This window comes from Rana temporaria, chromosome 3, assembly GCF_905171775.1.
Source record: "Rana temporaria chromosome 3, aRanTem1.1, whole genome shotgun sequence".
In the NCBI taxonomy this organism is placed as follows: Eukaryota; Metazoa; Chordata; class Amphibia; order Anura; family Ranidae; genus Rana; species Rana temporaria.
Genome location: NC_053491.1, coordinates 316,845,921 through 316,860,839, shown reverse-complemented (window position 1 = coordinate 316,860,839; position 14,919 = coordinate 316,845,921). Strand labels below are relative to the sequence as shown.

General features: G+C 38.3%; 3 protein-coding genes across 30 annotated transcripts in view; all 3 read right to left on the bottom strand.

Annotated features, from left to right (window-relative positions):
- Nucleotides 1–14,919, bottom strand: part of LOC120932487 (protocadherin gamma-C5-like) — a 721,441-nt gene that overhangs the window by 232,605 nt on the left and 473,917 nt on the right. The window contains exon 1 of one of the 28 annotated variants that reach the window (XM_040344887.1): nt 4,452–7,060. The exons of the other annotated variants lie outside the window; for them this stretch is intronic. Within the exon in view, the coding sequence (XP_040200821.1) occupies nt 4,452–6,899 (2,448 nt within the window). The 5' untranslated portion in view covers nt 6,900–7,060. Of the gene's footprint in view, nt 1–4,451; nt 7,061–14,919 lie in introns of those variants that run through there. 28 annotated transcript variants of the gene reach the window in all.
- The window catches only part of LOC120932491 (protocadherin gamma-C5-like), a 241,030-nt gene that overhangs the window by 206,504 nt on the left and 19,607 nt on the right, over nt 1–14,919 (bottom strand).
- LOC120932492 (protocadherin gamma-C5-like) overlaps nt 1–14,919 on the bottom strand; it is a 223,988-nt gene that overhangs the window by 206,504 nt on the left and 2,565 nt on the right. Inside the window, 1 exon segment of the mRNA XM_040344941.1 lies at nt 14,724–14,919. Within this exon segment, the coding sequence (XP_040200875.1) occupies nt 14,773–14,919 (147 nt within the window). The 3' untranslated portion in view covers nt 14,724–14,772.

Sequence of the window (14,919 nt, the reverse complement as noted above, 5' to 3'; positions counted from 1 at the left end):
AGAGCAACCATATTTACTTAAGGCCCCGTACACACGACCAAACATGTATGCTGAAACTGGTCCGCGGGCCAGTTTCAGCATACATGTTCGGTCGTGTGTAGGCGCGAGCGGGCCGAATTCCAGCAAACATTTGCCCGCCGGGCCTTTTCCCAGCAGACAGATATTCCTGGACATGTTTTAAAACCGTCCGCTGGAATCCTGCCCGCTCGGACATGTATGGTCGTCAGTACAGACCTACCGTACATGTCCGAGCGCCCGCCGTCCCTCGCATGCGTCGAATGACTTCGACGCATGCGTGGAAGCCTTTAAATGGCAGGCCCGCCCACATCGCCGTGTCATCGCCGCGTCATCGTCATGGCGACGACGCGGACACGCCCCGCTTAGTGTTTACGCGTGGACTTCTGTACGATGGTTAGTACAACCATCGTACAGAAGCCCTCTGGCAGGCATGTACGGTGAAAACGGATCGGACAGACCGCTTTTATCGTACATGTTTGCTCGTATGTACCGGGCCTAAAGGAACACTAAAGGTTAGTTTTTTTATTAGATCCATTGATTGCTGTAAGCTAGAGCATTTAAATATCACTTAGAGAGCGACTTCTGAGCCAGGGTCAAGCAATAAATGTATCTGGTAGTTATACCCGTGATATCACACACAAGGATAAGTGAAAAAATATATCTAACGCATAAAGATGCGTTATAACAGTGTAAATGTGTGCAGGGCTAGGACATGCCCCAGGGGCTATTAATTAGCCAAAAAATATATATGAATACTTTACATAGTTGTAATCATAAATGTGAATGTGACTGCACAAAATATGCGCTGTTGAACTTTGATAGTAGGTGTGATACTTGTGTGTGTATGAATACACAAAATACATAAAAAATAATAAATACTAAAATAAAAATGTACCAACACAAGGTGTATCAAATACAAGTGTGCCACCAATATAAAACACAGTAAAACTGCTACCTGTGAAATAATGAACATAGAATTCTAATCAAATTAAATAAACAAATGGAATTGCATATGGAATTGCATATATTAGCAACAGCATTGGGAATATAACAGTCCAAAGCCGCATATACGATCCATCCAAACCATTATCTTGGTGCAAAATATATCACAAATATCCGTGACTGATGAGTGCTAAAAAATGATCAATGGTGCTTCCACGCGTGATTCCAGTGCTCCCCCACCAGGGTCCCGTATATATATATATATATATATATATATATATATATATATATATATATATATATATATATATTTTGGCTAATTAATAGCCCCTGGGGCATGTCCTAGCCCTGCACACATTTACACTGTTATAACGCATATTTATGCGTTAGATATATTTTTTCACTTATCCTTGTGTGTGATATCACGGGTATAACTACCAGATACTGTACATTTATTGCTTGACCCTGGCTTAGAAGTCGCTCTCTGAGTAGTAATGATTAGTACTTCTTGTGGAAGTGGTCAGCTTAGTTTGTACACCCTAGCGATAGGGGAAAGAAAAGACAGCGCCACCACCCTTCCCTTTTTTATTATTTTATTTATTATATGCTCTCCTTAGGGGGAACATAGTAGATGGGGCTGTAGTCTTAATAAGCCACTCGTAAGGGCAGGTTCTCCATTTTTTACCTATATTTAAATATCACTTACCTCGTTTTTCCCTTTGACCTCCAAAATACAGTAATCCAGGTTTGAAAATGCCATTTCCTGTCACGCCTCTTCTTGCTTTCCACCAGCATCTGAGCTGTTTTGCATGGTGGAAAGCAGAATGTGCTCACCCCCTCCCTATGACTACAGCTTTGCCTGAAGATGCTCTCTCATCCCTCACAGGCATGGAGGCTAAGCTTAATGGGAATTGTAGTTCCCATTAGGCCGTGATGTAGCAAGAATGAATGCACACCGCAAACCAGGAAGTCAGTGAGAATAATGATTCAGGAGTGCTGGAGGTGAATAAAACAGCTAGATTTCAACAGGTATCAAACTAGTTATAATGCAAAACATTACTTTTTACTTTATCAGCTACTGTCAGACTTTAATTTAAGAGGAAAATATTTTTGTCTTTACAACCACTTTAATACACACACAGGTCTGCTTGCTGCTATACTGAGCTATACCATGGTTGTCCATTACTGCTCCTTCTCACAATGCAAGTCTTTGAGATGGTAAAATGTTAACTATAATGCACTACCTATTTCAATGACACCTTATTGCAATAAAGTAAAACAACAGAGATTCCACTGGGAATTCCCTCTAGAGGCCAACCTAAAGATCTATATTTGTAATACAAACACATTAAATACCTGAATTTAAATGTTGAAAAAGAACTCTGATTTAAAAAGCCATACAATTCTATAGTTTCTTAGGGGAGAGATATTTAGATCTGTAAGTATAATGTATACAGTATTCTGTCTCATTTTCAGTAGCAAATATGTAAATTAGTGGCAGGGGATCTTTTAGTAAAATACATCAGCCATTTAAAATGTCAGGCCCTATCCCACCTTACCTTACCCTCATCTTCTGCCTGCAGTGTGGATGGTGTCACGATCCTCTGGGGGAGAGCCTGGGGAACAGACAGCAGCTCAGATCTCACAAGTCGGCATGTCTACAATTAACTAGATTATATTATTGTAAGATTTGAGGTACTTTATTGTTCCCCAGGAATCATTATGAGAGGATGGTGGCATCAATCCCAGTGATGTGGAAGATGTAAGTAAGGCAAAAATAAATCTAACATTCATTTTACAAGTTCCTTTTATGCAAAATATGAGCTAGTGATATTTACAGGCAGAGGGGAGATGGACATTATATCTGGACTGCATTTAAAATTGTACTGCAAGGTCCGCTATAATCTTCTAAGGCTGGGTTCACACCGGTACGACACGACTGTTGTACGACTGTCATCCTTCTTTGCCCTGCTACATCTGCCCTACATCGCTCCTACTTTGGCCCTACTTCCATCCGACTTGACAGAACAAGATAGGATTTTGCTCCGACTTTAAGATAGTACGACTTGTCCTTTGACCAATTAAAACAATGCCAGAGTGACATAAATTACTTTTACTGCTGCTGTAATCACCATGTTAGGACAAGGATCCTACTTTGATCTGACTTCAATGATATTCAATGGGTGGAAGTAGGGTCAAAGTCGGACCAAAGTAGTGCAGGGACCTTTTTTAAAGTCGGACTGACTTGCGTCAGACCAGTTAAGACGGCTCTCATATGGAACCATTGATTTACACATGTGACATGTGACATGTGCTCCCAAAGTTGGAGCGTATGTCGTACCAGTGTAAACCAGGCACCTTGCTTACAAATCATTAGTAGGTGTGGGAAGCAAGCTGTATCCATGCTAGTCCCCATTCTTTGCAGTTATGTATGAATGTGTGAGGAAGAGTGACCAAATAAAGTATATAACCTTTTTAAAATTCCTTAAATGCTAAGACTGTTTGTAGCATGGGGCCTTCTTAAATAGTGAACATTGTATAATAAACTAAATAAATGATGATAAGCGCTCCAGGTATGTGATAAATCACAATACAGTGTATAAACAAATGAATAATCAGTTGAAAATATCTGCACTGAGTGATCCCAGGAAATAGGCGATTGGAGACCCTGAGGGATATCCCTATATGCGCACATATAGCACCTTCATGGTAAGGGAACTGCAACACTAATAAGGATCCCCCTATCACTGCCTTACATACAGGAATTGTCATATGTGAACATCCCATCATCCTCACCAATAGACTGTCATATCACCATCACTATTGCTGCCTACTTTAGATCTATTTAGAGATCACCTATTACTATTATATAATTTTTTTTTTTTTTTTTTTTTTTTTTTCACATTATTTATATGCATATGTGCACATTGTAGTGACTCTTGACTCACAGGGGACGCGACACCCCCAAAGAGTTTCACGGTGTCCTTACACAGACTTTTTTTCAGTTAATTCTAGTGTTCATTTTGACACGCACAGCACATTTTGAGTTTGGTCACTCACTCCCTTTTATTTGATTGTGTTTTATTCATTTGTTTATACACTGTATTGTGATTTATCACATACCTGGAGCGCTTATCATCATTTATTTAGTTTGTTTTTTCTCATTGTGTTATGTGAACACTATTAGATATAGCTGCCTCAGGTATTATTTGCACACCACTTTTTCATTATTCTGTTTACTCACAGTAGCGCAGTGGAATTTATTATTTATTATTCATTGTATAATAAACATTGCCAAGTTGGTATATATTTCACAGGTTATTAAAACAAAAATCTGAAAGAGAATGTAAAAATGTTGGCTCACGTTATTTGAGTTTCCAGTTAACACAAAATAATGATGGTTATAGTAAGCAGGATATTCTTATTTCTTGAATGAAGCATAACAAACCTAATGAGCAATACAAGAACTAAGGGAAAAAATTGTTTCTCACCTTGTTTGGATCATTCAAACAGCTTGCATCTGATGCGCTATCATTGTCCTTTACAAAATATTTTAGCTGGGGAAAATCCAAAGACTGCAAAAATGCTGAATCCCTCTGTTGTGGGGCTGGGGGCACATTAGTTTGGTAACATTGTCCTTGTCCTCCTGGAGGAACCATCCTGACCTCCATGTATTTTAAGGTTCCATCTGTATTCAGGAAAAGAGCCGGCTGATACTGATCCATGTATGGTTTGGTGTCAGACCCACTCAGATAACAGCAACTGCTACTATAACCATAACTTTCTTTTCTCAGACATCTCACCAGTAATATAATGAATGTGACAAGGGAAACTATGCTGATAGCCACAAGAGAAACAATTAAATATAAAGTCATATCTGATGGTGCTTTGGGGTTTTTGATAAAATCTCCAGATTTAGGTCTTTCTATTGCAAGCTCATCTACTATACTGACAAATACAGTAACAGTAGTAGATAATGGAGGCTCCCCATGATCACCAATAGATATGATAAGCTGCTGTTCTGTATTTTCTATTTCCTGAAATCCTCGTACAGTCCTGACCTCTCCTGTATGTTTAGACACCTGGAATAGTAAAGAACTGGCAGGATCAATGAGGTTAAAGGCCAACCAGGCATTGTGACCAGAGTCCAGATCCACTGCAGTCAGTTTTGTCACCAGATATCCAGCACTTGTAGATTTTGGGATCCTCTCTTGGACAATGAGATCCTCAGAGTGCTCCGGATACAGCAGGGTGGGAGAGTTGTCATTTGTATCCAATATGAATACAAAGACACGGACAGTAGAAAATAACTTTGGGGATCCAGAATCCTCGACTTTTATGGTGATTTGTAGAGTCTGAATGCGCTCATAGTCAAAGGAACGCTGAGCATATATATCACCGTTATTAGAACTAATGTAAACAAAAGAGGATATAGAGGATCCATCTATCTGGGTCTCTAATATAGAGTACACCAGATCAGAGTTAACCCCTTCATCTGGATCAGTAGCAGACACTGTACATAGAAGAGTCCCAGGGTCACTGTTCTCCTTAATGAAGGCATTATAGGTAGATTGTGCAAATGTTGGTGCGTTATCATTAACATCAGAAACCCAGAGACTAACAATAATCTTACTGGACAGAGCCGGAGAGCCTAAATCAGTAGCTGTCAGTTCAATAGTATATTGAGAAATCTTTTCTCTATCCAGATTCCCATCAGTGATCAGTGAGTAACGGTTTATAAGCGTTTTGATCTTGAATGGTAATTGTGGAGAGATATCCAATTGCATTTCTCCATTTTTCCCAGAATCTTTATCTCTCACATTAATTAGTCCCACAGTTGTTCCTAGTGGTATACTTTCCGGAATCTCATTTGACAAAGAGGAGAAAGAAATTTCTGGAGAATTATCATTAATATCTTCTATTTCCACCCGAACCAGACAATTCCCTATCAGTCTCGGTAATCCTTTATCTTCTGCTTTAATTGATAATTCATGAAGATGTGTCTCTTCATAATCAATATTTCCTTTGATAAAGATTTCTCCACTATTCTGGTTCACACCAAATAACTGTCTTGAGGATTCTGAAGTGTGACTATCAAAATAATACAGAATTTCTCCATTTACCCCTTCATCTAGATCTGTTGCATTTAATGACAATACAATCGTATTTATAGGGAGATTTTCTTTCAGTTTGATCTTATAAACTGATTGATCAAACACTGGTGGATTATCATTAATGTCTAACACTTTTATTGCGATATGACAGGATCCTGATCTAGCTGGTTCTCCACCATCAATAGCAGTGAGAATAAGATTGTGTTCTTGTTTCTCCTCCCTATCTAACACCTTCTCTAATATCAGCTGAGGGATGAGAGTGCCATCTACACGATTCTTTACAGATAATGAGAAATAAGGATTTGTGTTTAATATGTACTGACTAACACCATTAACACCAACATCTAAATCCTTTGCAATTTCTAAGGCAAACTGAACACCAGGACTTGTCAACAGTTCTGTAATTTCAATAAGATATTCATTGGTTAAGAATGTGGGAGAATTATCATTAATATCCTGAATCTCTATGTCTATGCTTAAAAGCTCCAAAGGATTTTCAGCAACCACCTCTAAATTCAGCACACAGCTCACACTGGATCCACATAGGATCTCTCTATCAATCCTGTCTTTAACAGTCAAGCCTCCATTTTCCTTATTTACAGTAAAATATTTTTGGTATTTCTCAGATGATAAATGTAATCTGCGCTGAGCAATCTCTGCACGTTTTATGCCCAGATCCTGAGCTACATTTCCTACCCATGTCCCTGGATCAGACTCCTCCACAATAGAATAACGAAGCTGCCCAGAGACCCAGCCCCAGCTACAAAGGAGAAGGGAGAAAGCTACTTGCCATTTCCAACACAGACAGCAGCCTCTGATGTCCATATCTTACAATGTTTCCTTGGTATTTGATTGAACATAGATCCTGTGTAATCCACAAAGCCTGTAGCTGTCAAAATGCTCTTCTTAACATTGAAAAAATAATCCATCCACAGAAAAACATGTCCACGGCATTGTCTTTTCTGCACAGCAGCTCCTCTTTGTGTGTGAGGAAAGATGGGAGGGTGAATCACTGAGCCAGGGGGAGGAGAGAGCAGGCTTAGCTAGAACTGATTTAGCTGTGAAGCTAAACATACCAAGCATGCCCTCTTCTGGCCAAAAATATGAACAGCATTCACCAATATAATGCAAACACTATTATATACTTATACTTATGCTTATACTTATAAACTTGTATAATTGAAACATTAAATACAATAGATATTGCACATTATTTTATTTTTAAAGACTATAATCTTTTTTGAGATTTACAAAGGAATTCATTATACCTACAGTGCAGCAACTGTCATCTCCATTGCTGAAAAAGCAGTATCGTACACCTGCTAATGTATAGTAACCCTCAAGTAAGATTACATTTGTGTTTCATTGAGAATTCATAGAACCTAAAACTATATTTGACTTATACCTGGAGGAAAAGCTATGATAGAATAAAAAAGCATATGTAATTAAACTAATGTATTGCTAGAGTATTATTAAGGATATGTTCTCAATACTTTCTTTTCTTTAGTCATAGGTGTACTGTTGATTTATTGGTGGTTGTCCTTATGTACAAACTTCAAACATTTTTAACATGGTTTTATGGATTAGACCAGTGTTTCTCAACTCCTGTCCTCAAGTCGCCCCAACGAGTCATGTTTTCAGGATTTTCCTCAAATGAAGCGGCTGTGGTAATTACTAAGGCAGTGAAACTGATCAAATCACCTGTGCAAAATAATGGAAAGCCTGAAAACATGACCCGTTTGGGCGCCTTAAGGACTGGAGATGAGATACACTGCATTACACTTGTGCTTTTAGTGTGACTCTTTTTTGCATGGATCCTGCATAGTTTGTATTGCATTTCACAATGGTCACTTACATAATTATACTAATATTTTTATAGAACTATAATACAGTGATTGAACAACATCACATGTGTACACATGATTTAAATATGTGTATTCAACAAAGCTTTAGAGTTTAGATGTTCATCTGTATGTAATTTCATACAAACATTTGACTGGCTAGGAGGAACATTATACACTAGTCAGGTAAACAAATTAATTTAAACATGTCTGCTCAACAATAGTTGTGCTTAGATACAATTAAGCAAATTATCATAACAAGGTAAAACTATACTCTAAGTAAGCTTTAATACTCACACAATTTAATTCAGTTGTATTTTCAATTAAAATGTATATATTTATGCAAATAGCATATACTATATACTTGCATCTGTGTTGATATCAGTCTCCTAAACTTTCCTGCACAGCAGCATTCATACAAGTAAAGTGAGAGACAATACTCTCTACCAATCAGAGCTCTATTTCTTTGCAAAACATTTGTCAGTCTAACGTCAAACATGCTGGCAAGAGGAAAGAGAACAGTGACCACTTTAACAAAGCAGTACTGCTCTGTCATTGTCTAATCATAAGACAAGTGAGGTGCTTATGTATCAAAAACATCAGCAGCCATGTTTTATACAGTCACTCAAGGGAAGTCCAAAAGAGCAACACATTTTGGGCTGAATATAACCGACCTTTTGTGGGTAAGTACCATTAACATGATCTTGGAGGAATGGTAGGGTGGTGGGAGTGGTGTTTACCTGTGAAAATGGAAGACACTTACAGCTATAAGAGTAAATTAGGACATATATTTTAGATAATCACAATTTGTTTATTATTAAGTCAAAATAATAAAATAAAAGTAAAACATTTTATTTGATGAAGTATACACTGGCAGCTACGTCTTTAACCTCCCTGGCGGTATGATTATGTCAGGTTTTTGATGCTGAAAGCGGTACAATTGTTTTGCATGGAAATTTGGCATTTTATATTGTAGTCTTGTAATTCTTAGAAATAACTCACTTAAATCTGTCCAAACAAGAGTCTAGTAGACATCCCGGGTATGATAAAGTTTGAAACACAAAATCATTAATTATAATATAATAAATAACTATAAATAATTATAACAAATAATAATATAATAATAATAAAATGATTCACTAATGTAATCAAATCAAAAACACTGAAATTTGCTCAGTTGCAAAATTGTCGCTGTCATTACTTTCAGTGTTTAAAGATAAATTTCCCCAAAAAATCACTATCGCTTAATTCTGCAAGTGATTCTAATTTATTATCGCTGTTTTCTAGCTGGTCTAAAACCACTTTTGACATAAAGGGACACTTTATGGTTCCTATGGACAATCTACAGTTTCCAGGCAGAAAGAACAATCTTTATTATATAAAAGTGCATGCAGGTCACTGGGCAGATCACTAGGGACAAAGGGGTGTGTAATTATTTTATATAGTACTGTAATCTGTAAGATTATAGTACTGTATGTGTACTGTGTTTTTATTTTTTTGAATTTGGTGCCGATCTCCGCCCCCGTGTGTCGTAACGTCGCAGGGAACGGAACTCGGCAGCACACGGGCACTGTGTGAATCGAGCGAGGACAGTGAAGAGACATCGCAGGATTCACACAGTGAAGAGACATTCAGGGGACAAGATAAGTAACTCCCTGCCTGGATACTGCGATGCGATCCCGAGTCTGGCTCGGGGTTACCGCTATTAGTACTGAAAATTCACCCCGCACCACGACTCGGGAATATCGCCAGGGACGTTAAGTACAAATATTTTGAGAAGAGTACTATTTAGTGTGATAATGGGGTAGCATTTTTATAATGGGTCGCAAATTAGTTTCACAAATAGCAGCATTCTTTTTGCATTATGTTCTTAAATCAAAAAGCTGACTCAAAGAACACTAGTTAGATCTGACTGTAGCTTTTTAATGGTACCCAGGTGCTATATAGAAATGAAATGATCTTTGTAAAACACAGATTGGAGCTGATTCAAGCATGCATAACTGTTGAGAAGCCTAGGCCTAAGGACATATTATGTTATTAGGACTGAATCAAATGTACCTTGGATTTTTCCTCATTTCAATAAAATGAAACTGTTTGGGTTAGCATTGAAAGCCCAACCCCCCTCCCCCACAACATGTATAGGTCCCAGAAGGCTTCAGGACAATTCACAAAGGGCAGTGCCATTCGTACATCTGCAGTGAGCAGCTGGCTGTGAAGCCAGAAGAAATCACAGCTGGCTGTGCATAGTAAGTCCTGGTTCACACCAGTGTGGCTTTGAAGTCGCACTACTTCAGAATGACTTCAAAGCCCAAAATCAGTGAGATTTCATGTATGGCTTGCTGACATCCGTGTGACTTCATTTAACAGATGTCAATGCAAGTCACACTGAAATCGCACATAAATAGTGCAGGAACCTTATTCAAAGACTCAAGTCACAGAGATTTGAACGGTTCAATTGCCGCAAATGGGGTGCGACTCGTCATGCGACTTTGAACTGTCAAGTTGCATGACAAGTCACACTTGTATTTGTAGCTACTGACTTTTCTTTTTTCTTTTCAAAAAGGCTGATGAACTGCTTTAAAAAATGAATAGGGTGGGAGGATGGAAACTTGTCAAGTGCCCAATTCCTAGCCCCCCCGCCCAACACTACATTTGCTACAATATAATTTGGGTTTATGTCAACATGTTACAAGTGTTCACTTTACCCCAACAGGTATCATTGCCACAAGCTAAAGAGTTGCATGTTCCAATTAGGTTTCCTAAGTACAAACAAGAATCGGAATCCGGAGACCAAAATATATTGTAAGGCCTCGTACACACGACCGAGAATCTTGTCGTAAATCAAACATTGTTTTCTTCGAGGAGTTTCTTGTCAGGCTTGTCGAGAATCTTGTCAAGCTTTCGTTGCATACACACTGTCAAGACAAAATCTTGTTGTTCTCAAACGCGGTGATGTACAACACGTACGACGGCACTATAAAGGGGAAGTTTGATTCCATTGGCGGTACCCTTGGGGCTGCTTTTACTAATCTCATGTTACTGCCTGATAAGTAAAAGTTTGGTGAGAGACGATTCACGCTTTTCAGTCTGTTACAGCGTGACGAATGTGCTATCTCCATTACGAACGCTACTTTTACCGAAGGTGCGCTCCAGACTCATACTTTATTCTGAGCATGCGTGGGTTTCTAAGCATACACACGAATGTGTTTCTCATCGTAAACCAGCCCGACGAGAAACACGACAAGGAAATTGAGACTCCAGACGAGAAAAAAGAGAACATGTTGTCTTTTTTTCTCGTCGAGATCCACAACAGTTTTCTTGACGAAAAACATACACACAACCGTTTTTCTCTGCAAAAAAGCTCTCCCAGCATTTTTCTTGATGGATTTTGTAGAGGAAAACGGTCGTGTGTACGAGGCCTAAAAGGATGTTAAGGTAATATTTAGGTCAGTAGTGTATTTAGGTTTTGTGCTGACCTAGGCCCGACTAAACTCATGCACCCCCTAATTTAAATATGACCCACCCCTTCCTGTCAAGGCCACACCCCTTGCTGTTTAAGACCCACCCTGAAAATTTAGAGTGGGGACACTAGTTCTGAGGGCCTGGGGGGGGGAGCAATGAAGTCCCTTAATTTGCATAGATTTCCTCTCACTTCCTGTTTGCTTATGGGGCAGGAAGTGAAGGGAAATCTGACCCGGGGCTTAAACCCTCCCTTACTCTATCCAAAATAAAAAAAAAAAAGCGTTGTCTATAGTTCTACTTTAAGCACAAATTTCGGATAATTTTATGGAGAGGACTAAGGAGATATAACCATGCCAATGGTTCAGCAGAAAACATATAGCACAGTGAGGAAGGTTTGTGGTTCAGGATGATAGGACAGTCAAAATTAGAAGCAGCGCTGATTTAGGTTCAACTTGTCCTGAAACATACACAGAATATAAAGTAAAACCAATACCTGGTGTTCTAAAACTACAGAAAGCTGTACCTGTAAACATTAGAATAGTGTAAGTTGCCTAATAAAGGCATTGCTAGGTAAATTTAATATAAGTAAAGAAATTAAAAAGAAAAAAAAACAACAGCGGTGGAAAAAATAAAAATAAAATAACCTTCAAAAATGTAAACTGATAATAATAGCAGCAGAAGAAGTGATGCAACTATTGGATTAAACTGATAGCCAGAGTACTGGGATCTTAAGAAGAGGGTTTTGAAACAACAGCAGAGATATATTTTTCATAAAAAGTTTCCCTTTTTTGTAAGGTGAAACCAACAAATATTCTTAACACAACAAACAGACAAACCTGTTGCTGTGCCAATCCCAAGCACAAAAATATACAACATACTGCATACAGAGTGGTGTATACAGATAGCTTGATCACAGTTATTTTGTATTCATTACATCCTTACAGTATTTATCATTAAAATTTAATTTACTACATTTTGTAAACTAAGCTGAGAGAAAAGACAATTAGAAATAGATTTATGCAACACCTGCACCTTTCCTTTTAAAAATATAAAAAAATATATATACTGTAAGGATTGTCTATATAATTTTATATAATTTTCATCAATTATCAATTGACCTGTTGATTAAAAACAGCCTGACTATGGAATTATCATATATGAGGTGTGACAATTTAACCACTTGACCTCCAGAAGATTTACCCCCCTTCCTGACCAGGCCATTTTTTGTGATACAGCACTGCGTTACTTTAGCTGACAATTGCGTGGTCATGCAATGCTGTACCCAAATAAAATGTATATAAAAATATAAAATAAAAAAATTGAAATCAAATTTCTTAATCAATTTAGGCCAATATGTATTTTGCTACATACATTTGGTAAAAACAAATCTCAATAAGCGAGTATTGATTGGTTTGCGCATACGTTATAGCGTCTAAAAACTATGGGATATAATTATGGGATATAATTATTATTATTGTTTTACTAGTAATGGCAATGATCAGCGACTTATAGCTGGACTGCGATATTGCAGTGGACAAACCAGACACTAACTGACACTTTTGACACTGTTTTGGGAATCAGTGACACTAATACAGTGATAAGTGCTAAAAAATATGCACTGCCACTGTACTAATGACACTGGCAAGGAAGGGGTTAACATCAGGGGCAATCAAAGGGAACACAGGATCAGTGCCTTCCCTACTGACAGAATGGCAATCTGCCTTGTTTACATTAAGTCCGCAGTGCCCGCAGATCAGCTATGTATAATCACAGTGGGAGCAGGCCACCAGCAGTGCAAATGCACGCCCCCTACCCAGAAGTATATCTAGCATGTGATCAGGCGCAACAGTGCCACATTGTTGCCATACATATGTAAGTTATACAGTCAGTAAGTGATTAATTCCCAGAATAGACTATACAAAAATATATACTAGATGATATCTGAAGATGGCCTTCTTTCTGATCTTCTGTCAACATTTGAGGCACCATCTGCCACACTTTTTCCCTATTTATGTTCAATTCTGCCATCATTTTCACAATCAATCTTCAATCCGAGCATTAGAGGGTTCGCGCTCTGCCCATTTTGCATCCGTCCCTTGTATTTTTGGCTTCCCATTTCTTGTGTCATTGTGGACATCTTTAAGCCACCTATGCCATTCAAAAACACTTGATTCTTCATGAAATAGTCACCATAAACCCGTTGCAATACAGCTAAATTTCTACTCACACGTTTGCCAGTTCACTCAAAATTTGATGTTACTCTGCTTCTTCAGATCCCTGTCACTCATTTTTTGCCAACAGCCCAACACACACATGCATTATTACTTCCACTAATCCGTAAAAATGAATTCTCAAGTGACTCGTCATAGTGCTACAGCGCGGACATTCCAGGAATTATAGATATATACAGGGGTCAAGTCCTGGGGAAAAAAGTGTGGGAACTCCCACCCAAGATCCACTCCCCCACCAAAACAAAAAAAATGATACGCTCATATGCATAATTACTAAACCGCATGTTTTTTTTTTTTTTTTCGATCCACTGTACCTTAATAATCCTTTGTTACTGGCCGCTTCCTGTATATGGATTCATTGGGTAGTGTGCGGGTATTCCTTTTCCTTTACCTTTAAGCAAGTTCTTTCTAAATCCCGCAATAACTCGTGGCAGACCTCCGCGTTGTGTCCTGGGAACAATGACAAAAGCTCCCAGGAGACATTGCGGCATCGAGGAAGTGACGGAATACCCGTACACTACCTGATGAATCCATATACAGGAAGCGGCCAGTAACATAAAGGATTACTAAGGTTCGCCTGCCCCTGACAGTGACTTGAGCTGGGCATCGCCGATTGGTGAAGGATCGGCTCGGGCGGCTAGGCTGCTCAAAGCTGCTCTTGTCCTGCAAAGGGAACTGCGTTCCTGCTGTGAAAAAAGTGCAGGGACTCCGTTCCCACGCATTCCCGCAGGACTTGAACCCTGGATATATACATATCTCAAATACAAATATATATGTATAATATAGTGACACTATATATATCTATATATATGTATATATAGATATATATCTATATATATAGAGAGATATATCTATATATATATATATATATATATATATATATATATATATATATATAAATAATGCCATAACTTCCATGCAAAGTGCATGAGCGCCTTTTGCTTTAAATGTAAATGTCCTCAATAGCAAAGAAATACATCTTTAAAATTTATGTTCACTTTCCTTGGGCAGATTATGCAGTTTCAGAGCAGAAATCAGCATGTTTCATTCTAAACTATTATTTTTACACATTAAATTAATAAAAGTAAAACATAGTAGATTTAAATATAACTCACCTTGTTTGGATCATTTAAGCAGCTTGTGTCCGATGTACTATCATTGTCTTTAACTAGTTCCCGTAACTGGGGAAAATCCAGATACTGCAGAAAAGCAGAATCCCTCTGTTGTGGGGCTGGGGGCACATTTGTTTGGTAACATTGTCCCTGTACTCCCGGAGGAACCATCCTGACCTCCATGTATTTTAATGTTCCA